General features: G+C 30.5%; 3 protein-coding genes across 3 annotated transcripts; 2 read left to right on the top strand and 1 right to left on the bottom strand.

Annotated features, from left to right (window-relative positions):
* Window positions 1-73: 73 nt before the first annotated feature.
* On the top strand, window positions 74-1,168 carry LOC130821696 (F-box protein At3g26010-like). Its single transcript, XM_057687483.1, has one exon. It carries the CDS (start codon window positions 74-76, stop codon window positions 1,166-1,168), a length of 1,095 nt encoding a protein of 364 aa, XP_057543466.1.
* Window positions 1,169-17,209: 16,041 nt separating this feature from the next.
* On the top strand, window positions 17,210-17,749 carry LOC130821695 (F-box/kelch-repeat protein At3g23880-like). The gene has a single exon (XM_057687482.1). It carries the CDS (start codon window positions 17,210-17,212, stop codon window positions 17,747-17,749), a length of 540 nt encoding a protein of 179 aa, XP_057543465.1.
* Window positions 17,750-21,231: 3,482 nt separating this feature from the next.
* LOC130821694 (F-box/LRR-repeat/kelch-repeat protein At2g27520-like) lies at window positions 21,232-22,347 on the bottom strand. Its single transcript, XM_057687481.1, has one exon. It carries the CDS (start codon window positions 22,345-22,347, stop codon window positions 21,232-21,234), a length of 1,116 nt encoding a protein of 371 aa, XP_057543464.1.
* Between the last annotated feature and the right edge of the window lie 215 nt (window positions 22,348-22,562).

The following is a 22,562-nucleotide window of genomic DNA, read 5'->3' as shown; positions in this document are numbered from 1 at the left end:
TCCCATTCGTCCTTCTATCTTTCTTTCTTTCTTTCTCTGATATTTGTCTTCTAGTTTGCTTAGGAACAAAATCATGAATAACACTTCCCTTTATCTTCCATTTGATATATGGACCCAAATTTTTGCTTTGCTTTCTGTCGAAACTCTAGTGAGATGCCGGGCTGTGTGCGCATCTTGGCGCGCTTACATCGAATCCCCTTCTTTCATCTCCAAGCATCGCAATCTTTACAATAAACACCATTTCAAACACTCCCATTTAATTTTAGGTTATTCTACACGATTAGACCTACATCGTGTCACCAACGGTCGGAGATTTACCACTCTTGCTTTTCTTCCTCCTTTTTCTGCTCATGTTTTCATACCATGGATTTATGGAGGCTGCAATGGGTTATTTCTAATCACCTTAAATTTTGATCAAGATTATATATGTTTGTGGAATCCCTTTCTCAGAAAATCTTTGATTCTTCCACCTTGTCCAATTGTTTCTCGCTTTCAATCTGTTCATTATGTTATAGGATTTTCCACCTCTTGTGATGATTATAAGGTGCTTGCCTATCGTACCAAGTATAAACCGGCAATGGCAGTTTATTCACTTAGAAACCACATTTGGACTATTAAAATCAATCCCATGAATGCCGATGCTTGGACTTCATTAAGGACCCCTTTTTCTCGTAACAAATATGTTTATTGTGGATGGATGATTTACTGGTTTACTGAAAGTGATCCCGGAATTATCCGCTCTTTTGATTTTAATTTGGAAGAATTCAATAACCTGGCAGTACCTGAGCCGCTAAAAGAATGTAAGATGTTAGTTCTTTTCGCCATCGATGAGTTGTTAGCTGTTATGTCATCGTCTTGCATATGGATTTTGGAAAAGTATGATGGAGAGTACACATGGAGGGAATGGTGTTCGGAATCTTGGATTAAAACTGTTTTTGATATATTTAAAGAACACTATATATCTACTATCAAGGTTTTGTTTGTTGAGGAGACAAATACATTTCTAATGATTGGGGTTAATGGTAGTGTACATTTTTATCAAGTTACAAGCGCGGTGTTTGGAATGTTGAGAAATGGAGCTGGTTATTTTCTTGCCGTGATTGATTATGTGGAGACTTTAGCGTTGCTTACAGGAACAGAAGGGATGACATTTCAAACCTTTCCTTGATTAAATCAACGAGAATTGATTCTTAAGAACTCATGGCGAATAAAAAAAGTCCACGTTTACAATAATCTGTAAGATCATTTGGTTTGCTTGTTATTAGTTTAGTTGTTGTAAATAGGTTATAGAATTGGAAGTAAGAACGATTTTAAAAGCATTTAATGTACTAATAAATCAGTATTGTTCATAGAATTTTCCATTATTGCATTGCCTTAAATAAATATACACATTATACTCAAACACAACAGCTAGATTTCAAAATGTTGTGCCTGATATCTAATGAGCACTTACTTGACATATGTGGAAGTATAAGTGCACTTAGTATACAAAATGATAGCTGCACTCAAACACGTTTTTATGCAATTCAATTCGTTTATTGAATTGTTTATATTTAGTAACAATATACAATTTAAAATTGTAAAAAATATTAATATTATGAAAATATAGCAGTGAAATAGTTGAGTAAAACAAGAGATGAAAAAGTGGCTTATTTTCTACCATTTATTTTTTACTATCCTTTGGACTTTTCTGTTTGTGTCATTAGAATACAACTTCGTCTAACTCATAAACTACCCTTGATATAATTCTCAATATATCACAATTTAATTGTTTTTTTCGTGCATCATCGCATAGTCATGCTTAATTGGTTTGGATTGGATTATTCATGACGATGGAGTCACTCAGTATTGGTTTCAAGTGAAGGTGGAGGCACGTGATGTATTGATATATTGGCAATAAAATACCTATAAAAGGATTAATTCTCTCTACTTCTCTTCTCTTTAACGTACATAAGTCACCGTACTCATTAGTCATTAGGCTCCGACGGTCTGACCCCTTACAATTTAATGTGGTTTATTGGTTAAGAGTAGAGATGGCAATGGGTCAAACTCGGATCAACTAATGCATACTCTAATTTTACTACAATTAAAAGTCGGAAATTTTCACCTCCACCTCCAGCTCATACTTAGATTTTACGTCCTCCAACTCGAATTCTCGAACCTTCTAGACGTCAAATTATGATATATTTTTCGAAAAATTAAAAATATTCAATAGTTTTAATTCATAAAATAATGTCATTCAAATAGGTTATAATTTGCCTAAATTTAACAAATAAATATAGTTTGAGTAATTCAACTTAACAAATAAATATAGTTTGACCAATTCAACTTAGTAACTCAATCATACAATGATTTGATCAAATTTTACTTAATACTTTCTCCATTCTAAAATACTTGTACGTTTTGACTTTTTATGTAGTTCATTGCGCTAATTTAATTCTTAATATCTTTAATTATGTACAATAAAAAAATTATAACAATTTTATATTAATAATCCTTGCATTGAAACGAATCAAAAAAGATCCAACTTTACTATGTTTTAACTTATAAATTATAATTAGAAACTAATTAAAAATTAAAGGTGATGGATAAATAGTGCATTTTCATGTTATGCAGCAAATAATATGAAATGGAGGAAGTAACAAATAGCAAACGCATAACAATGATGTCTTTTGATCAAGCACAACAATGTATAAACAATTTAAGTTTGAATGAAAATTCTCTAAGATGTGGACAATAACTCAACCACCAATAAAAGACACCCACATAATCTTCAAAATAAACACACTTATTTGTTTAAATCATTCCTATAAATTGTTAATAACCTATATATCTGATACCATGTTGATTTTGATCATTCAATGTTCAAGAATAATAAGAAATTTCAGAGAAGAAGGGAGAGTAGATCAGAGAAAAGAAGGGATTAAATTTTCTTATTCATTTTTATGTCTATTGAATTACAAGAGAGAGAGAGAGACAAATGTATATATATATATTTCAAAGACTATCTAAAATAATGTTGCTATTATTTTTAAAAGAAACTAAGTATGTTTAACATAAATATAAATTTCTCCGAAAAAAAATTATAGAATAAATCTGCATAACAAAAGTCAAAATGCTCGAACGAGCAACAACTCGCTATGAGCTTACTTTGTTCGTTTTGTTCTTGTCTTGGACATTAAGATTTGATACTTGTTTTGTCTCACTATATGTATAGTACAAGGGATTTTTCCCCAACATGTGGTTTATAGTCCAACATAAAGAACCCACTAAAAAATTTATATCTACATACATTTATCTTCCCACGCTTAATTTAGTGTGGGATGATACTTGACTTATGTTACATTTTGCCATGCTTATTAAGTGTAGAGATATTTAACCTCTCTTATATATAAGTATGGGAAAAATGTGCCAAAGACAAATATTATTAGTTTTGTGCTAAAAATTACCCATACCTATTATAAGTTATAAGTGTGGCTATAAATAAGCGTGGGTATTTGCCAAAGTGATGTAATTGAAATAAAGAAACACACACTACAACATGCACAGAATATTGCATCAATTATAAAAAAAAAATAGGGAAAATAATTTTTAGAATAATCCAATATTTTATCAAGTTCTCAGGATTAATCCCAACATTGAATCAACCCTAAATAATCCGACTTTTAAGATTTGATTCCCAGGAACGTTTTTTCTTTATCGATTACATGTTCAAATTTTTGTAAAAATAAAAAGGGAAATTTCATTTTGGTGATTCTGAATTTTTGGCTTTTCTACAATTTTTTTTAAAATTCGCATTGTAACTTTGAGCTTTTAACTTTTTTATATGGTAGATAAAATGTTAAATTTTTAATTAAATTAATTACTTATTGCGACTAGATTTCAGAATATATGATTAATTAAGGTAATCACGACTTTGTTTTTTGAAAAAAATATCATTATGTTGGTAAAAATAGCAAAGTTAACAAAAAATTCCTTTTGTATACTACAATAAAAAACTAAAATGTTAAGATGACCACATAGATTAATAAAAAAAATTATTCTACCACGTATGAAAAGAAAAAACTTCTGAGTTACCAGTTACCACCACTAATTTCTCAATCAAAAATAAAAACCCATTAACTATGGAAGTTCAAAAGTTAAAAGTTAATTCCTTCTTCCTCTCCGTCAATTTACTCCATCCTTCTTCCTCATTAAAATAAAAATAAAAAAATTATCGTGAATAATACAATTTTTTGTTAATTTTCTAAAAATAATACCGAATATTGATTAACTATAAATAATACCAACTTAAAGGAGTATTTTCCTAGAAAATTCATAACATGTTAAAAATCAAACTACAGGTGATTATAAGACAAAAAAATTGTTAATTTAGTTAATAAATTAAAGTTGATATTATTCTAAGAAAATACCCCTAAGTTAGTATTATTTATGGTTAATCAATAAGTAGTATGATTGTAGAGAAATTAACAAGAAAGTTATAGTGTTTACTGTTTAGTGTAACTTTTCCTACAAATAATCCCACTAAATTTATTATCCTTCTTCCTCTTCTCAAAACTCCATACAAAAGAGTTGGCTCTGGAATCTTCAGGAAAATACTTCTCTAATTCATCAGAATTCAGAACGCTATTTCTTCATCATCATTGAGCATTCAATAAATGTTTGTATTTTTGTGGTATTTTGGTCCCAATTTCCATTCAACTTGAAAACTGAAATTTGATACCCAATTTAACCCCAACCTTCCTCCATTTTCACATAATCATACATATTTCTCCAATAACTTCCGATTCCAAGTAAGGTTTCTTCTCTAATTCCCCAATTTCAATTCTAATTTTACTTTTTTTGTTTTAACCCTAATTTTCCAATTATTAATTACTCCATGGTTTTCTCTATAATCTTCCATATTCATTGCGTGTATTTTGTTCAGTGAAGGCTTTTCCTTAGCCATTGTTGAAGACATTTGTTCTTTTGGCACATCTTTATAATTCGCATCATTCAGTGAAGGCTAATTAGAGGTGAATTTATATATATTTTTCTTTGTTACATCTTTATAATTTCCCACACAATTATTGCCACACTTAATTATTAGTTATTTTGTTATAATTGGTTATATTCAGCGACGCCCAGATTTAGTCACACATAGTGTGGAATGTGGATAATTATTTCCTTATACAATTATTACCCATGCTTATTAAAGCATGAATATTTACTTTGACTTATATATATATTTTTTAAAACAGAGGCCAAGTTCAACCTTTTTTAAAATTTCAATTTTAACAATCTTTTTTGGAATTATAATCATGAAAAAAAAAAAAAAAGGTACTCCATAACATTATAGTCAAGTTGTCAGATTTCAATGGCTAATTGAACGGAGATAAATTTAGAATTTACATTTGACTAATCCTATGTGACGTTTGAAAAACAAAACCGACAAGGCGACAACCATGAATGGTTTAGGTTCAACTTCAGTTATCGGTTTGTTTAATAATACTCTTCCATCTAAAGTTCAGTTCTGTTTTTTGGCGGGAAAATTAGTTATTCCGTTATACTTTATAGTACAACGCTACATGTTTGTATGTTGAATGAGTTTTATATAAAATGAATGTATCTTCCTCCCATTCGTTCTTTTTTTTTTCTCTTTCTCTGATAATGTTTTCTAGTTTGCCCAACAACAAAATCATGAATACAAGCAGTACTTCCAGTCATTTCCCTTTCTCTGATTTTCGATTTGATATAATAACCCACATTTTGGCTATGCTTCCTGTCCAAGACCTTGTGATTTTCAGGACTGTGTGCCCATCCTGGCGCGCTTACTTCGAATCCCCTTCTTTCATCTCCAAGCATCGCAATCTTTACAATAAACAACATTCCAAAAATTCCCTTTTACTCATTGAAGAAACTTCTAATCCTAGACGATTCTGCCTACAGCGTGTTACCAACGGTCAGAAATTAACCACTCTTGCTATTGTTCGTCCTCTTTTTTCTTGTCATCTTACTTTCCCATGGATTTTTGGAGCCTGTAATGGGTTATTTCTAATGGCAGTTTATTCACTTAGAAATCACCATTGGACTATCAAAATCAATCCAATGAATGTCGATGCTTGGACTTCATTAAGGGCCCCTTTTACTCGTAACAAATATATTTATTGTTGATGGATTGTTTACTAGTTTACAGAAAGTGATCTCGGAATTATCCGCTCTTTTGATTTTAATACAGAAGAATTCAATAATGTGGCTGCACCTGAGCAACTGAAACAATGTAAGAGTTTAAATCTTTTCACCATCGGCGAGTTATTGCTGTTATATCATCGTTCTGCATATGGGTTTTGGAATGGTGTTCAGAATCTTGGATTCAAAATGTTTTTGATGTAATTGAAGAGCATAATCCATATGGCGCTAAGGTTCTCTTTGTTGAGTAGAGCAATACATTTCTAATAATTGGTTGGGGTAGTATACAATTTTATGAAGTTACAAGCCGAAAGAAAAAAATGTTGAAAAATAGAAATACTCATTTCTTTCCGGGGATGCTTATGTGGAAACCTTAGCATTGCTTACAGAATTGTAAGAGATGATTTTCGAACCTTTCCCTTAATTGACGAGAATTGATTCGTCAGAAGTTCATGGCAAATAATGAAAATCGACATTTACACTAACCAGTCATTTGTTTTTTCTATTATTAGATTGATTGTGGTAAATAGGTTATGAAATTGGAAGTAAGAATGATTTTTGAAGCATTGATAGGATGCATGACTAATAAAACAAATATTGTTCATAGAATTAGCCATTCTTGCATAGCCTTAATCCAATGAAAAGATAGAGTAGATAATAGTCAATAATGTGTCTATTGTCTATACAGGCAAGAGACATTGTTTTAAATCAAAAGACCGGCCTATAATACAAGATCGGCCTGCATCCTTGGCATTTTTGAGGTGAGACAAAATAATAGAATTTTCATCTCTGGAGATGAGACGTTAATGCCCTATTAAGATCAGTATAATTTTAATGATTAAAATTGAATTTTACTATTCAAAATTAAATTTTAGTATGTGAATTTGGATTTATTGAAAACTCCTATAATATATTTTAACTAGAGTAACTTTTACTAAAAAGGATTTTTATTTATTGTTATTGTACTGGTTTTTATTCTCTTAATTTTTAACAAAATGAAATTGTACGACTTGTGTTTTTTTAATTAAATTGAATTTTTTTATTTTTTTATTTTACATTTATTTACTCATATGCATAATATTATTAATTATTTTTAAGCATAATATGATCAAATAATAATGAACTAAACGAGTTGAGAGAATTTATGTTATAAGAGGGCTAAAGACAAAATAGATGGTGCCATAATAAAAAAGATAACAGAAAATAATGATGCCCTCTAATAAATTAAATATGTATAATCATACAATTATATATCATAGAATAATAATTGAATTAGTGGTAATATATATATATATATATATATATATATATATATATATATATATATATATATATATATATATATATATATATATATATATATATATATATATATATATATATATATAAAATTAAGTGGTCACTAAGTTCAAACATTTATTCTTTCTCATTATTTAACCTAATTCAATGTCTAAAATTCAAAATTTTATTTGCCCCATTAACTTTGTAACTTAAGTTTCACCACTATCTATGAAGCCACGAGCCATGAACTCTTACTTTGATTGCCCCATTAACTTAAGTTGCTCGAAAATCTTGATAACTAATTGAATATAGTTGCAAACTTTTTATAACACTCGAATTTCCTCCTATTCTTTACGATTTTCAATTCCTTAAACGAAACTAAAAATCGTGAAGGACGAGAGGAAATTCGGGTGTTACACTTTTCTATAGTGAATTCTCCTCCACAAAGACTTGGATTAAGATAATGAAAATTCACAATGAGATACAATCAATCACATTAAACACCAAGTATTAAGCAAATAATATAAATGAATATGTCTTTGTAAAGATATTAAAATCATAAGCGATCAAATGTGAAGAGGAAAGACAACAAGTCTAGAGTATGAATATGGATATCTAATCTTCATGCAACCTCCTCTATTTGTAGATTTATATGCAAGCTTCTTCCCTTGGTTTCATTCAAAAGACCAAATAAAATATCAATTATCAACAATTACAACCAAAAGACATAACAATACATACTTTTCAAAATAAAGTTTTCTAACACGAATAGTCGTGTATAAACATGGTGCTTGAACCGGTGTATAAACATAGTGTATATTTATTGTGTTCGAATGATCACTAACAATATTAAAGTGATAAAAATGCACAAATAAATTAACACAAATTTTTGTGAGAGTCAGTCTCTTTGAGAGACCATTTTTAATTGGATCGGTTCATTATATATTTTTTAAAATATGATAAGTAAGCTTTAAAAATGATTTAAGTAAACATTTAAGATATTATAAATAGACTTTAAAGATACGGTAAATAAGCATTAAGGATAATGCAAGTATGCATTAAGAATACGGTAAGTAGGCATTAATCTTTAATGGGCTGAGCTTGAGATACGTCTCTCAAAGAGACAACAGTCTCTCAAGAGACTAGTTGATAGATTAATTAAATGAGTCTTTCTCAAGGTAAAACGGTCAAGACGAACGGATATATTTATACTCCTCCACCTCTGTTTCAGTTTTATTTTTTGGCGGGTAAAACGAATTTACCGTTATACTTTATACAAAATTGTTTGTTTGTATTATGAGTCGTATATAAAATTTTTCTTGGACTATTTCATCCCATTCGTCCTTTTTTCTATCTCTCTTTCTCTGATAATGTTTTCTGGTTTGCGCAACAACAAAATCATGAATACAAGCATTACTTCCAGTCATTTCCCTTTCTATGATCTTCCATATGACATAATAACCCACATTTTAGCTATGCTTCCTGTCAAAACCCTAGCGAAATTCAGGGCTGTGTGCACATCCTGGCGCACTTACATCGATTCCCCTTCTTTCATCTCCAAGCATCGAAATCTTTACAATAAAGAACATTCCAAAAAGGACGATTGAAGAAACTTTTAGTCGTAGACGATTCTGCCTACATCGTGTTACCAACGGTCAGAAATTAACCACTCTTGTTTTTCTTCCTTGTTTTTCTGCTCATCCTTTCATACCATGGATTTATGGAGCCTGTAATGGGTTATTTCTGATGAGAATGAATGGTATATATTTGTGGAATCCCTTTCTCAGAAAATCTTTGATTCTTCCACCTTGTCCAATTGTTATCCACCTTCCAATTTACTCATTATGTTATAGGATTTTCCACCTCTTGTGATGATTATAAGGTGCTTGCCTATCGGCTTCGTACCATCATTAATGGTAATGAGTATGAGCCCGCCATGGCAGTTTATTCACTTAGAAATCACATTTGGACTATTAAAATCAATCCCATGAATGTGGATGCTTGGACTTCATTAAGGGCCCCTTTTTCTCGTAACAAATATGTTTATTGTGGATGTATTATTTACTGGTTTCCTGAAGGTGATACCAAAATTATCCGCTCTTTTAATTTTAATAATGAAGAATTCAATAATGTGGCAGTACTTGAGCCACTGAAAGAATGTATGAGTTTAGTTCTTTTCAGCATCGGTGAGTTGTTAGCTGTTATGTCATCGTCCTGCATATGGGTAATGGAAAAGCATGATAGAGAGTACACATGGAGGGAATGGAGTTCGGAATCTTGGATTAAAAATGTTTTTGATATATTGGAAGAGCAAATATTGGAAGAGCAAATTCCAGTTAGTCCTAAGGTTTTTTTTATTGAGCAGAGCAATACATTTTTAATCATTGGATTTTGGGGTGGAATACAATTTTATGAAGTTACAAGCCAAAATTTAGAAACGTTGAGGAATAGAGATGCTCGTTTTCATTTATGGGGTGCTTATGTGGATACCTTAGCGTTGATTACAGGAACGGAAGGAATGATGTTCACACGTTTTCCTTAATTGACGAGAACTGATTCATAAGAACTTACGGCGAACAATGAAAGTCTTCATTTTCAATAATATGTCATTTGCTTTGTTCGTTATTAGATATTGGATTGGTTGTTGTAAATAGGTTAGGGAATTGAAAGTAAGAATGATTTTAGAAGCATTTGATGTATGACTAATAAATCAATATTGTTCATAGAATTAGAAATACAAGACGGTGCATCCTTGGCCTTCTTAAGGTGACACAAAATATGTGAGCATTTAACAAACATTTCAACGAACTAGAAATAACAACAAATTAACAATTGGTTGATCATAAGGGGCTCTTTAAGATATGAAATCGTCGGATTATATTTGATAATAATTCGAAAATCGGAGATTAAATATAATTAGGAAAATATAATTTTCTTAACTATGTAGTTTTCTAAAGTGTTCTTGTGTCAAAAGAATTAAGATCCTGCATAGTAAGTTGATATGCCTCTGCACCAACTTTGAGTATTCCAAATCTCATCAAATGAATTAAATTGCAATGAAATAACATGTTTTACACACAATAATAGGCTTGAATATCCATTTTGTGCATAAGATCATAATGTGTATACTGTATACTGTCTATATAGGATAAACTAGAAACGATTAAATTTTAATTCAATTAAATTTAAATTTTTATGATTCAAATTAAATTTTAGTAATGGAATTTGACTTTTATTGATTATAATTAATTTAAACTAGAGTAATTTTTACTAAAAAAGACTTTTACTTATTGTAATTGATTTTAATTAACTTAAAAATTTTAACAGAATGAAATTGTATGAATTGATATTGATTTTAGTGATGGAAACTAGTTTTTATTGATTTTTAGTGATTTTTATTCGAAACTTTTTTTTGTTTACTTTTCGTGTAACTTCGTCTAGTAGCATATTTTGTACGACTTGTAATTTTTTTAATTAAATTGAAATGTATTTCTATTTATTATTATTTTGTACGACTTGTAATTGAAATTTACACTATGAGATCAAACAATTAATTGAATGAGTTGAGAGAGTTTATGTTGAATAAAATCCAAGGGTAAGACAGGCAAAGTTGAGGGTGACGTAATAAAAAAAGATAACAAAAAATAATAATGTCCTATATTAAATATGTGTGATGGTATATATTATAAAATAACAATTGGTCACATGTTCAAATCTTTATTATTCTTTCGCATTATTTTAACTTAATTTAATGTCCAAAATTCAAAATTTTATTTACCCCATTAATTTAACTTAAATTTCCGGCAATCATGAAGCAACTAAATAATGGCCCAAATCAATTAAAAAATTTCTAAACAATGTTTGAGTGACTATAATTCGAAAGAAAATATTACCATAGTACTTTTCTTTCTTTCTTTGATATTTGGAATGTGACAACTTAATTACAATGTTTAGCTTTTTTGTTTTTTTTTTTTGTTTTGCATTACTATAATTTCAGGAAAAAAATATTACGATTGTAATTTTATCAGTGCCCTCACGTGCGAATGCGAGATCCATTTGAATCTACAGAGGTTTTTTTTTCCAAAAAAATAAATTCATTAAATAGTAATCCTATAATTTTTTTTTTCCATTTTTGTATTATTATCTTCTAATACCTTCTCCTGATTCTTCTTTCAATTCAACTCACACAAAGATGATGTATACAGTATACTACTTATTTCAAGAATAGATTTACATTAACTTCATAAAATGAGATGAGGTTTAGTTTTGCGAAAGCAATTAGAACTATCATACATGTATTCTTATGTTCAAGAATAGATGTACCTTTTGTTGTTGATTGGGGGCTTTTCCTTAGTTTGTTTAAAGTTATCTTTCTAATTAACTACATAGATTTCCGTATAAAGTACAGATACTATAAATATTTTCTAATATAATTATATTAGTATTAATTTTTAATATTAATCATATAGAATATAAATTTAATTATTAAATCTTTGCATTTTTTATGATAATATAATTATCAAAGTGAAGAAATAATTTGTTGTACAATTATATTAAAACATATATGTGAAAAAATTGACAAAAAAAATATTGTCAATCAATAAAAATTTATCAAACTGATTATCGTTGAGCTATATTGATGAAATCATAAAATCCAACTAAGTCAAGAAATTTCCGTCAATAGTTTTTATTAAATTTCAATTACTGCAATTCTAACGTACAATAGAATACTCTATTTATTTTTTTATCATGATTCCATCATTAAAAGATTATAGATTTTCTATCAATATATTGTATTTTAATTTATTTGTACATTTTTATGGTGTATGAATAATTATTAAAAAAATTTAAATGCATCATAAAATATATAAATTGAATATACATACTACTATAAAATAATTTGTGAGCTTAAGACTTTAGATTGTATATATGAATATAGAAAATTAATATTTTATTTTTGTCGTTTTTCAGTTGGATTAGTTCAGTTATGTTAACAATTTGATGAACCAATTTTTAATTTTCTTTATGATTTGGGATAAAAAAAATTATAGATTTACATAAGAAAATATAGTGTATCAATAGATCACATAAATCTATTGTCAATCAACAAATATTGCATCTGTTAATTATTTCTTTAAATATGAAGTCATGTATAAAAAATTTTCACGTCAATGATAAAAAATAGGCGGGAAAATTTATAATGAGAGTGTGACATGTGTTTCAAGTCGTTTCTTATCAATGTATTTTATAGATAGATTATAGATTATAGATAGATAAAACTAAGAAATAGGAGTGGTTTTTTAAAAATATTCTTTAGATAATTTTTAAATTAATTTTAGCGATTATTTAGTTTTCATTTAGTTGCTTCAAATATAGTGGCAAAACTTAAGTTAAAATTTAATGGGGCAAATAAAGTTTTGAATTTTTGTGAGAAAGAATACATGTTTGAACTTATGACTACTTAGTTACAAAACATTAATGGAAAAATTATAAGAAACTACCTAATCTATACCCTTTTTTTAAAAAATTACATTATGTAAAAGTTTTTGCAATTGAAATTTACACTATGAGATCAAATAATTCATTGAATGAGTTGAGAGAGTTTATGTTGGATAAAATCCAAGGGTAAGAAAGGCAAAGTTGGGGGTGACGTAATAAAAAAGATAACAAAAAATAATAATGCCTTATATTAAATATGTGTGATGACAAAAGTATATATCATAAAATAACAATTGATCACATGTTCAAATCTTTATTATTCTTTCGCATTATTTTAACTTAATTTAATGTCCAAAATTCAAAATTTTATTTACCCCATTAATTTAACTTAAATTTCCGGCAATCATGAAGCAACTAAATAAAAACTAAATAATGGCCCAAATCAATTAAAAAATTTCTAAACAAGTTAAAAAAAAAAACACTTTTATTTCTTAGTTCTATTTAGTGATGGCCACGGTCCGGGTTGGGCCGGTTCCATCCGGTTCCGGTTCCATTTGGAACTTGATTCGAACGTGCCGGTTCCGGGCGGTTCCAAACGGTTCCTTGGCGGTGCCGGCGGTTCCAACTCGCGGGTCGGACCATCGGTTCCATTTTTATTTTTCCTTTAAATATAATATAAAAATACTATAATATTGCGGACGTACCTTTGATGATTACTTGATTATTAGCGAAATTCATTACTTGTCATCGTTATTAAAATATTTACTAAAAAGAATGAAAAAAATAAATTAATAAAATGAAAAAAATAAATTAATAAGAAACGAATCAACGATAATGTCGATAAAGATGATTAATAAAAAAAGAGGGAGAAAATGGACTTGAACCTAGTACCCAAAGGAATACTAAGCTGCCTACGTATCTCGAAGGAATCAAAGCCCACGTAGTTCTTTGTCATACCTTTTATTTGTAGTTGTTGAATGTTGATTGATCGTTGTCCGATTGATCCTATTCGTTTTCGTCATCATCATCTGGTTAGTTAGATTCTTCCGCTGACTCTCCTCCTGACGATGATGCAGATGTATCCATCATCATCCATGGATCATCATCATCGCCTTGATCATCATCATTCTTTAGTCCTTGTGTTCGAAGCTCCGCTTGATCCCAACCTTTCTTGCAAACACATATTTGAATACTATGTGGGGTAAGACGAGATCTCTTCTCATCTAAAACTCTTCTACCTGCACTAAAAGCAGACTCCGACGCGATCGTAGAAGCAGGAATTGCAAGGATATCCTTTGCAATTCTCGATAATATGGGAAATTTTGTAGATTTTTCTTTCCACCACTCTAAAATATTATAGCTACCTTGGTCAATTTCAAAGTGATGTTTAAGATAATTCTCTAATTCTAAATTTGAAGTGGAGGGTGAAGAAGAAGATGATCCTACAAAACTATCATCTTGGCTTATTATGTTAGCTATTACGGAATTATAATAAGAGGGACATGTCAAGAAGCTAGCACACCTAGACGTATCGCGTCTTGGGTTATATACACTAGCATAGTAATCATAAAGTTCTGCTAAAAGTTTATTACAAGTTCCAACATAATTATGTACATCACTAGGCGGACGATCTAATGATTGGTAGTAAAATCCAATTACTTTAGTAAGGACTTCTGTCTTAAAACATGGTCTAAAATGGTTGCAATTCCATAAATAAAAGGAAAATCGTTAAATATGTCTTCCACTTATCCATCATATCTGCAAGAATCGGCTTTAAATATAGGTTAGTATCATCATGCGAATGTTTAAGAAGATGATAAAAAATAGTAATACACTCACTTATTACTAAGTGGACGTTTGGTTCGTAAACATATGAAAAAATCTTAGTTGCGTGGTCATACGCTTCTAATATTTTATGTACACCTATAGCTAGTTCCCATGTGTCATCACTTATATAGTTATTTGTACGCTCACTATAAAGTTGTGTTATGACTGGACGATAAGAAATCGCTTTTCTTAATAAATCGTTGGTTGAGCCCCAACATGTAGGAGTATTTAATGACCAATACACTTTTTTTAGTTGATAATGGTCACATAATTGCTTATATCGTCTCTTTATCTGTCCAATTCTAAGCCACTTCACTACGTCTCTAATTGGATCTAATAAATCACTTAATTGTTTTATACCTACTTGGCAAGATAAGTTTACTATGAGCACAACAACGTATGTGTAATAATCTACCCCCAAGGATAAAAGTAAATGCAGGTTTGTTATACAAAAGTTCCATACATTTAATGTTAGCGGTTGCATTATCGGTAGAACAACAAAATATCTTATCTAATAAGTTCCATTCTTTACATATCTCTACTAATCTGTATTTTATGTTTTTATCCGTATGTCTTTCGAGCATTGCCTCAAAAGCAATTATTCTTTTTTGAATAATCCAATTTTGATCTATCCAATGTGCTGTTACACACATATAAGCTTCTAAATGTGGGGGAGCAGACCAAATATCAGTTGTTATGCTAACCCTACCATTAAAAGATTTAAACATTTCTACTAATTCATAGCGCATTGTTTCATATAATTTAATTGTGTGTCGTTTAAGAGTGCTCCTAGGGATTGCTCTATATTGTGGTTGCAAAGTTTTTCTAGTGTAATGCTCGTATGCCCTACTTTCACCATGGTTAAATGGCAATTCATCACAAATTACATATTTAGAAAATTCATCAATCATATTATTACGATTATATTTAAAAGGCATACCTGTGCTGGGAATGTCCCACTGTCGGCTTCCACTTGTGGTCCCGCTGCCTCTTGCTGCATGAGTTTCTTTTGTGATTCCATGCTTTTTTGCCAAATGTTTGTTAAAAGATCCCGTACCACCAACTAACACGTATTCACAAAACACAATAAATAAATTTTTAATACATTCTTGATTTATAAAATATGAATATAAAATGTATGTATAAAAAATTGAAAAAGTATTTACCTCTGGCGAAATTGTATGAAATTAAGGGCTTTACTCCTTGACTTTCACAAATTTGACAAGTGCATAAGAAAACATCTGGATTGTCGGTTGGTTCTTTTGTAAAATACGACCACACATGTGAAACAACTCTACCACTAGGAGGTGGCATTGCCGGAAAAGGTTGTCTTACTGGTTCATCTTCATCTAAATTTAAATATAAAGACATACTCAAATACCACAATATATAATAAATAATAATTTAAAATTTAATCAATTTGAAGAATAAAATTGTAAAACTAACCGATAGTTTGGAAATTGACTCGTTTACCACGAGCTTGTCTTTGTTGTTGTTGTTGTAATTGTCCTTCATCTGATCTTGTTGATGACTGTCGAGATCTATGTATCCCAGTAGGAGTCGTTGGTTCCTCTTCTTGTTCTTCTTCTTCATCAATTTGTATTTCTCTTTCCACTTCTTCTGCATAATTGTGTAATTCTTGGTCGTACCCTTCTGGATAATTTAGTTCATAATTATAATTACTAATCGAAGGTGTTGTTGATATAGACGGAGTTGAAGTGGCCTTTCTTTTGAAGCTAGAACCTTCCAATGATTTTGCCACTTTAGTAACTTTTTAGAGGCTTTTTTCAAAAAAGAAGACATGATAATTTGAAATAATAATAGAATTAAAAATAAATAATTAATTAATTAATAGACTAATTATGTAATTAACTAAATTAAGAAATAATTAAAACACTAATTATGTAATTAAAAGAATAATTGCGTAATTAAGTAATTAAGTAGAGAGAGTAAGTAGAGAGAGTAGGAGAAGAGATGAGTTGTGAATGAAAATGATTGAAAGCGATGTGTATTTATAGGAAAATTTGCAACACCTATAAAACGGCTAGTATAACGGCTCTTTTTCCGGTCCGGTTCCATGAAGCCGCTGGGCCGGTTCACCCGGACCGGTTACGATTCCAGTTCCATAGAACCGTTGGACCGGATCAGGTTCAAGCCCGCGGTTCTTAGGTCCGGTTCAAGCAGTTTTTTTCCGGCGGTTTCACGGTTCCGACAACTTTTTTCCGGCGATTTCACGGATCCGCGGTTCGGAACCTGTCGCGAACGGTTTCGGTTTCGGTTTCGATTCCGGTTCGGGACCGAATAACCCGCTCCGTGGCCATCCCTGGTTCTATTACACTAGAAAGATGAACTTGAAACAAACTAACGGAAAGCCCCCGAACACAATTAACAACAAAAGATAATCTATTCTCTAATTCAGTTTTATTATTTCCCATTTGTCTTCTTCCTTTCTCTGACACTTTGTTTTCTGGTTTGCCAAAGAAGAAATTAAATCATGAATACCAGCACTTCCGTTTATTTCCCTTTCTCTGATCTTCCATTTCAAATGAAAACCCACATTTTGGCCAGGCTTCCTGTTAAAACCCTACTAAAATGTCGGGCTGTGTGCCCATCTTGGCGCGCTTACATCGATTCCCCTTCTTTCATCTCCAAGCATCGAAATCTTTACAATAAAGAACATTCCAAAACTTCCCATTTACTCATTGGAGAAACTTCTAGACGATTCCGCCTACAGCGTATTACTAACGGTCAGAAAGTAACCACTCTTGCTGTTCGTCCTCCATATTCTGCTGATTTTTCTTTAATACCATGGATTTATGGAACATGTAATGGGTTATTTCTACTCAGATTATATGGTGATCAAAAGGGTATGTATTTGTTTTACGCCTTTCTCAGAAAATCTCTGATTCTTCCACCTTCTCCATTTGCTACTCCCTTTCAATCTACTAAGTATGTTTTAGGGTTTTCCCCCACTTGTAATGATATAAGGTGCTTGTCTATCGGCTTAAATGTGATGAGTATGAGCCGGCAATGACAGTTTATTCACTTAGAAATCACATTTGGACTATTGAAATCAATCCCATGAATGTCGATGCTTGGGCTTCATTAAAGGCCCCTTTTTCCCGTAACAAATATGTTTATTGCGGATGGATTGTTTACTGGTTTCCTCAAGATTATTCAAGAAATATTCACTCTTTTGATTTTAATAGAGAAGAATTCAATAATGTGGCAGCACCCGAGCCACTGAAAGAATGTAAGAGTTTAAATCTTTTTACCATTGGTGAGTTGTTAGCTGTTTTATCATCGTCCTGCATATGGGTAATGGAAAAGCATGATGAAGAGTACACATGGAGGGTATGGTGCTTAGAATCTTGGATTCAAAATGTTTTTGATGTAATGGGACAGCACAATCCATATGGTGCTAAGGTTTTCTTTGTTGGGCAGACCAATGTATTTCTAATAATTGGATTGTGAGGTAGCATACAATTTTATGAAGTTACAAGCCGAAAGTTAAAAATGTGAATGATAATAATACTCGTTTTCTTTCCGGGGTTGCTTATGTGGAAACCTTAGCGTTGCTTACAGGAACGAAAGGAATGATTTTCAAACCTTTCTCTTAATTGACGAGAATCGATTCGTAAGAAGTTCATAGCGAACAATGAAAGTCGATATTTACACTAACTTGTCATTTGTTTTTTCTATTATTAGATTGATTGTTGTAAATAGGTTACGGAATTGGAAGTAAGAATGATTTTAGAAGCACAGATAGGATACATGACTAATAAAACAAATATTGTTCATAGAATTAGCATTCTTGCGTAGCCTTAATCCAATGAAAAAATAGAGTAGATAATAGTCAATGTTGTAGATAATAGGCAATAATGTGTCTATTGTCTATACAAGTAAGAGACATTGTCTTAAATCAAAAGACCAGTTTGTAATACAAGATCGGACTGCATTTAATTTTAATGATTAAAATTGAATTCTACTAATCAAAATTAAATTTTAGTAATTGAATTGAATTTTACTAAAACTCCTATAATTTATTTTAACTAGAGTAACTTTTACTAAAAAAAGATTTTTATTTATTGTTATTGTACTGGTTTTTATATATTTAAAATTTTAAAAGAATGACATTGTGCTACTTGTAATTTTTAATGAATTGAAATTTATTTTTATTTTTTTTATTTACATTAATTTACTCATATTCATGATATTATTAATTATTTTTAAAAAATAATAAGCTAAAAAAATTAATTAAATGAGTTGAGAAAATTTATGTTCAAAGAGAGATAAAATTCATGAGCAAAAAATGCAAAATGATTGGTGACATAATAAAAAAAATAACAAAAAATAACGATGCCCTCTAATAAACTAAATATGTACTAATGACACAATTATATACAGAATAATAATCGAAAAGTGGTAATTAGGGATGGCAATGGGTATTGGAGCCAACCCGAATCCGTAGATCTGTATCCATTTTCACGGATTTAGATCCTAAAAATATAGACTCGTCGGATCTGAGTCGGATCCGGATCTAAGAAAAATACCCAGACCCGGACCGCGGATCTGGAGGACCCGTTTTATTTTATTTCTTATTTTTTTTATATCAAATATATTAATTAAATTGTTACTGCATTTGAAGTTGAATTTTTTTGTTTAATTAACTTTTCAGTTACTGCATTTGCTTCGTCAAGAGTTTTCATTGTTGCAACTTGGAACCTTCTGCTTCTTCCGGAATATTCTTTTTTCTTGATGAAATGTTATTGCTTCGTCAACAGTTTGATTAACTTTGTTTGATTAATTTTTGATTTAGGTTGAGTAGTTTTTTATTTATTTGATGTTAGTGGTAGATTTATGTTGATTTATTTGAGTTTAGTGGTTGATTTATGTTGAGTTTAATGGTAATTTTTGTTTTATGTTGAGTGGTTGATTTATGTTGAGTTCAATGGTAATTTTTGATTTATGTTGAGTGGTTTGTGAAATTACATATATTATTAACATTAGTCTATAAATATCACTTTACGGAAGTGCTATTTGTTACTTCCTCCATTTCATATTATTTGCTACATAACATGAAAATGCACTATTTATCCATCACCTTTAATTTGTAATTAGTTTCTAATTATAATTTATAAGTTAAAACATAGTGAAGTTGGATCTTTTTTGATTCGTTTCAATGCAAGGACTATTAATATAAAATTGTTATAATGTTTTTATTATACATAATTAAAGATATTAAGAATTAAATTAGCACAATGAACTGCATAAAAAGTCTAAACGTACAAGTATTTTAGAACGGAGAAAGTATTAAGTAAAATTTGATCAAATCATTGTATGATTGAGTTACTAAGTTGAATTGGTCAAACTATATTTATTTGTTAAGTTGAATTACTCAAACTATATTTATTTGTTAAATTTAGGCAAATTATAACCTATTTGAATGACATTATTTTATGAATTAAAACTATTGAATATTTTTAATTTTTCGAAAAATATATCATAATTTGACGTCTAGAAGGTTCGAGAATTCGAGTTGGAGGACGTAAAATCTAAGTATGAGCTGGAGGTGGAGGTGAAATTTTCCGACTTTTAATTGTAGCAAAATTAGAGTATGCATTAGTTGATCCGAGTTTGACCCATTGCCATCTCTACTCTTAACCACTAAACCACATTAACTTGTAAGGGGTCAGACCGTCGGAGCCTAATGACTAATGAGTACGGTGACTTATGTACGTTAAAGAGAAGAGAAGTAGAGAGAATTAATCCTTTTATAGGTATTTTATTGCCAATATATCAATACATCACGTGCCTCCACCTTCACTTGAAACCAATACTGAGTGACTCCATCGTCATGAATAATCCAATCCAAACCAATTAAGCATGACTATGCGATGATGCACGAAAAAAACAATTAAATTGTGATATATTGAGAATTATATCAAGGGTAGTTTATGAGTTAGACGAAGTTGTATTCTAATGACACAAACAGAAAAGTCCAAAGGATAGTAAAAAATAAATGGTAGAAAATAAGCCACTTTTTCATCTCTTGTTTTACTCAACTATTTCACTGCTATATTTTCATAATATTAATATTTTTTACAATTTTAAATTGTATATTGTTACTAAATATAAACAATTCAATAAACGAATTGAATTGCATAAAAACGTGTTTGAGTGCAGCTATCATTTTGCATACTAAGTGCACTTATACTTCCACATATGTCAAGTAAGTGCTCATTAGATATTAGGCACAACATTTTGAAATCTAGCTGTTGTGTTTGAGTATAATGTGTATATTTATTTAAGGCAATGCAATAATGGAAAATTCTATGAACAATACTGATTTATTAGTACATTAAATGCTTTTAAAATCGTTCTTACTTCCAATTCTATAACCTATTTACAACAACTAAACTAATAACAAGCAAACCAAATGATCTTACAGAATATTGTAAACGTGGACTTTCTTTATTCGCCATGAGTTCTTAAGAAGCAATTCTCATTAATTAATCAAGGAAAGGTTTGAAATGTCATCCCTTCTGTTCCTGTAAGCAACACTAAGGTCTCCACATAATCAATCACGGCAAGAAAATAACCAGCTCCATTTCTCAACATTCCTAACACCCCGCTTGTAACTTGATAAAAATCTACTCTACCATCAAACCCAATCATTAGAAATGTATTTGTCTCCTCAACAAACAAAACCTTGATAGTAGATAGATAGTCTTCTTTAAATATATCAAAAAAAGAATTAATCCATGATTCCGAACACCATTCCCTCCATGTGTACTCTCCATCATACTTTTCCAAAATCCATATGCACGACGATGACATAACAGCTAACAACTCATCGATGGCAAAAAGAACTAACATCTTACATTCTTTTAGCGGCTCAGGTACTGCCAGGTTATTAAATTCTTCCATATTAAAATCAAAAGAGCGGATAATTCCGGGATCACTTTCAGTAAACCAGTAAATAATCCATCCACAATAAACATATTTGTGACGAGAAATAGGGCTCCTTAATGAAGTCCAAGCATCGGCATTCATGGGATTGATTTTGATAGTCCAGATGTGATTTCTAAGTGAATAAACTGCCATGGCGGGCTCATACACTTTACCATTATTGATGGTACGATGCCGATAGGCAAGCACCTTATAATCATCACAAGAGGTGGAAAATCCTATTACATAATTAACATAATGAGTAAATTGGAAGGGGGTAACAATTGGACAAGGTGGAAGAATCAAAGATTTTCTGAGAAAGGGATTCCACAAACATATATTATCTTGATGATCATGTAGAAATAACCCATTACAGCCTCCATAAATCCTTGGTATGAAAACATGAGCAGAAAAAGGAGGAAGAAAAGCAAGAGTGGTAAATCTCTGATCGTTGGTGACACGATGTAGGTCTAATCGTGTAGAATAACCTAAAATTAAATGGGAGTGTTTGGAATGTTGTTTATTGTAAAGATTGCGATGCTTGGAGATGAAAGAAGGGGATTCGATGTAAGCGCGCCAAGATGGGCACACAGCCCGGCATTTCGCTAGAGTTTCGACAGGAAGCATAGCAAAAATATGGGTCCATATATCAAATGGAAGATAAAGGGAAGTGTTATTCATGATTTTGTTCCTAAGCAAACTAGAAGACAAATATCAGAGAAAGAAAGAAAGAAAGATAGAAGGACGAATGGGATTAAATGGCCAAGAAAGAAACAAATATCATAATAAGGAAAATTCTGTATACAACTGATCATGATACAAACAAACAATTTTGTATATATAAAGTATTACGGAAAAATTGTTTTTCCCGCCAAAAAATGAAACTGAATAAGAGA

Source organism: Amaranthus tricolor, chromosome 8 (assembly GCF_026212465.1).
Source record: "Amaranthus tricolor cultivar Red isolate AtriRed21 chromosome 8, ASM2621246v1, whole genome shotgun sequence".
NCBI lineage: Eukaryota > Viridiplantae > Streptophyta > Magnoliopsida > Caryophyllales > Amaranthaceae > Amaranthus > Amaranthus tricolor.
This window is presented reverse-complemented; position numbering and strand designations above follow the sequence as displayed.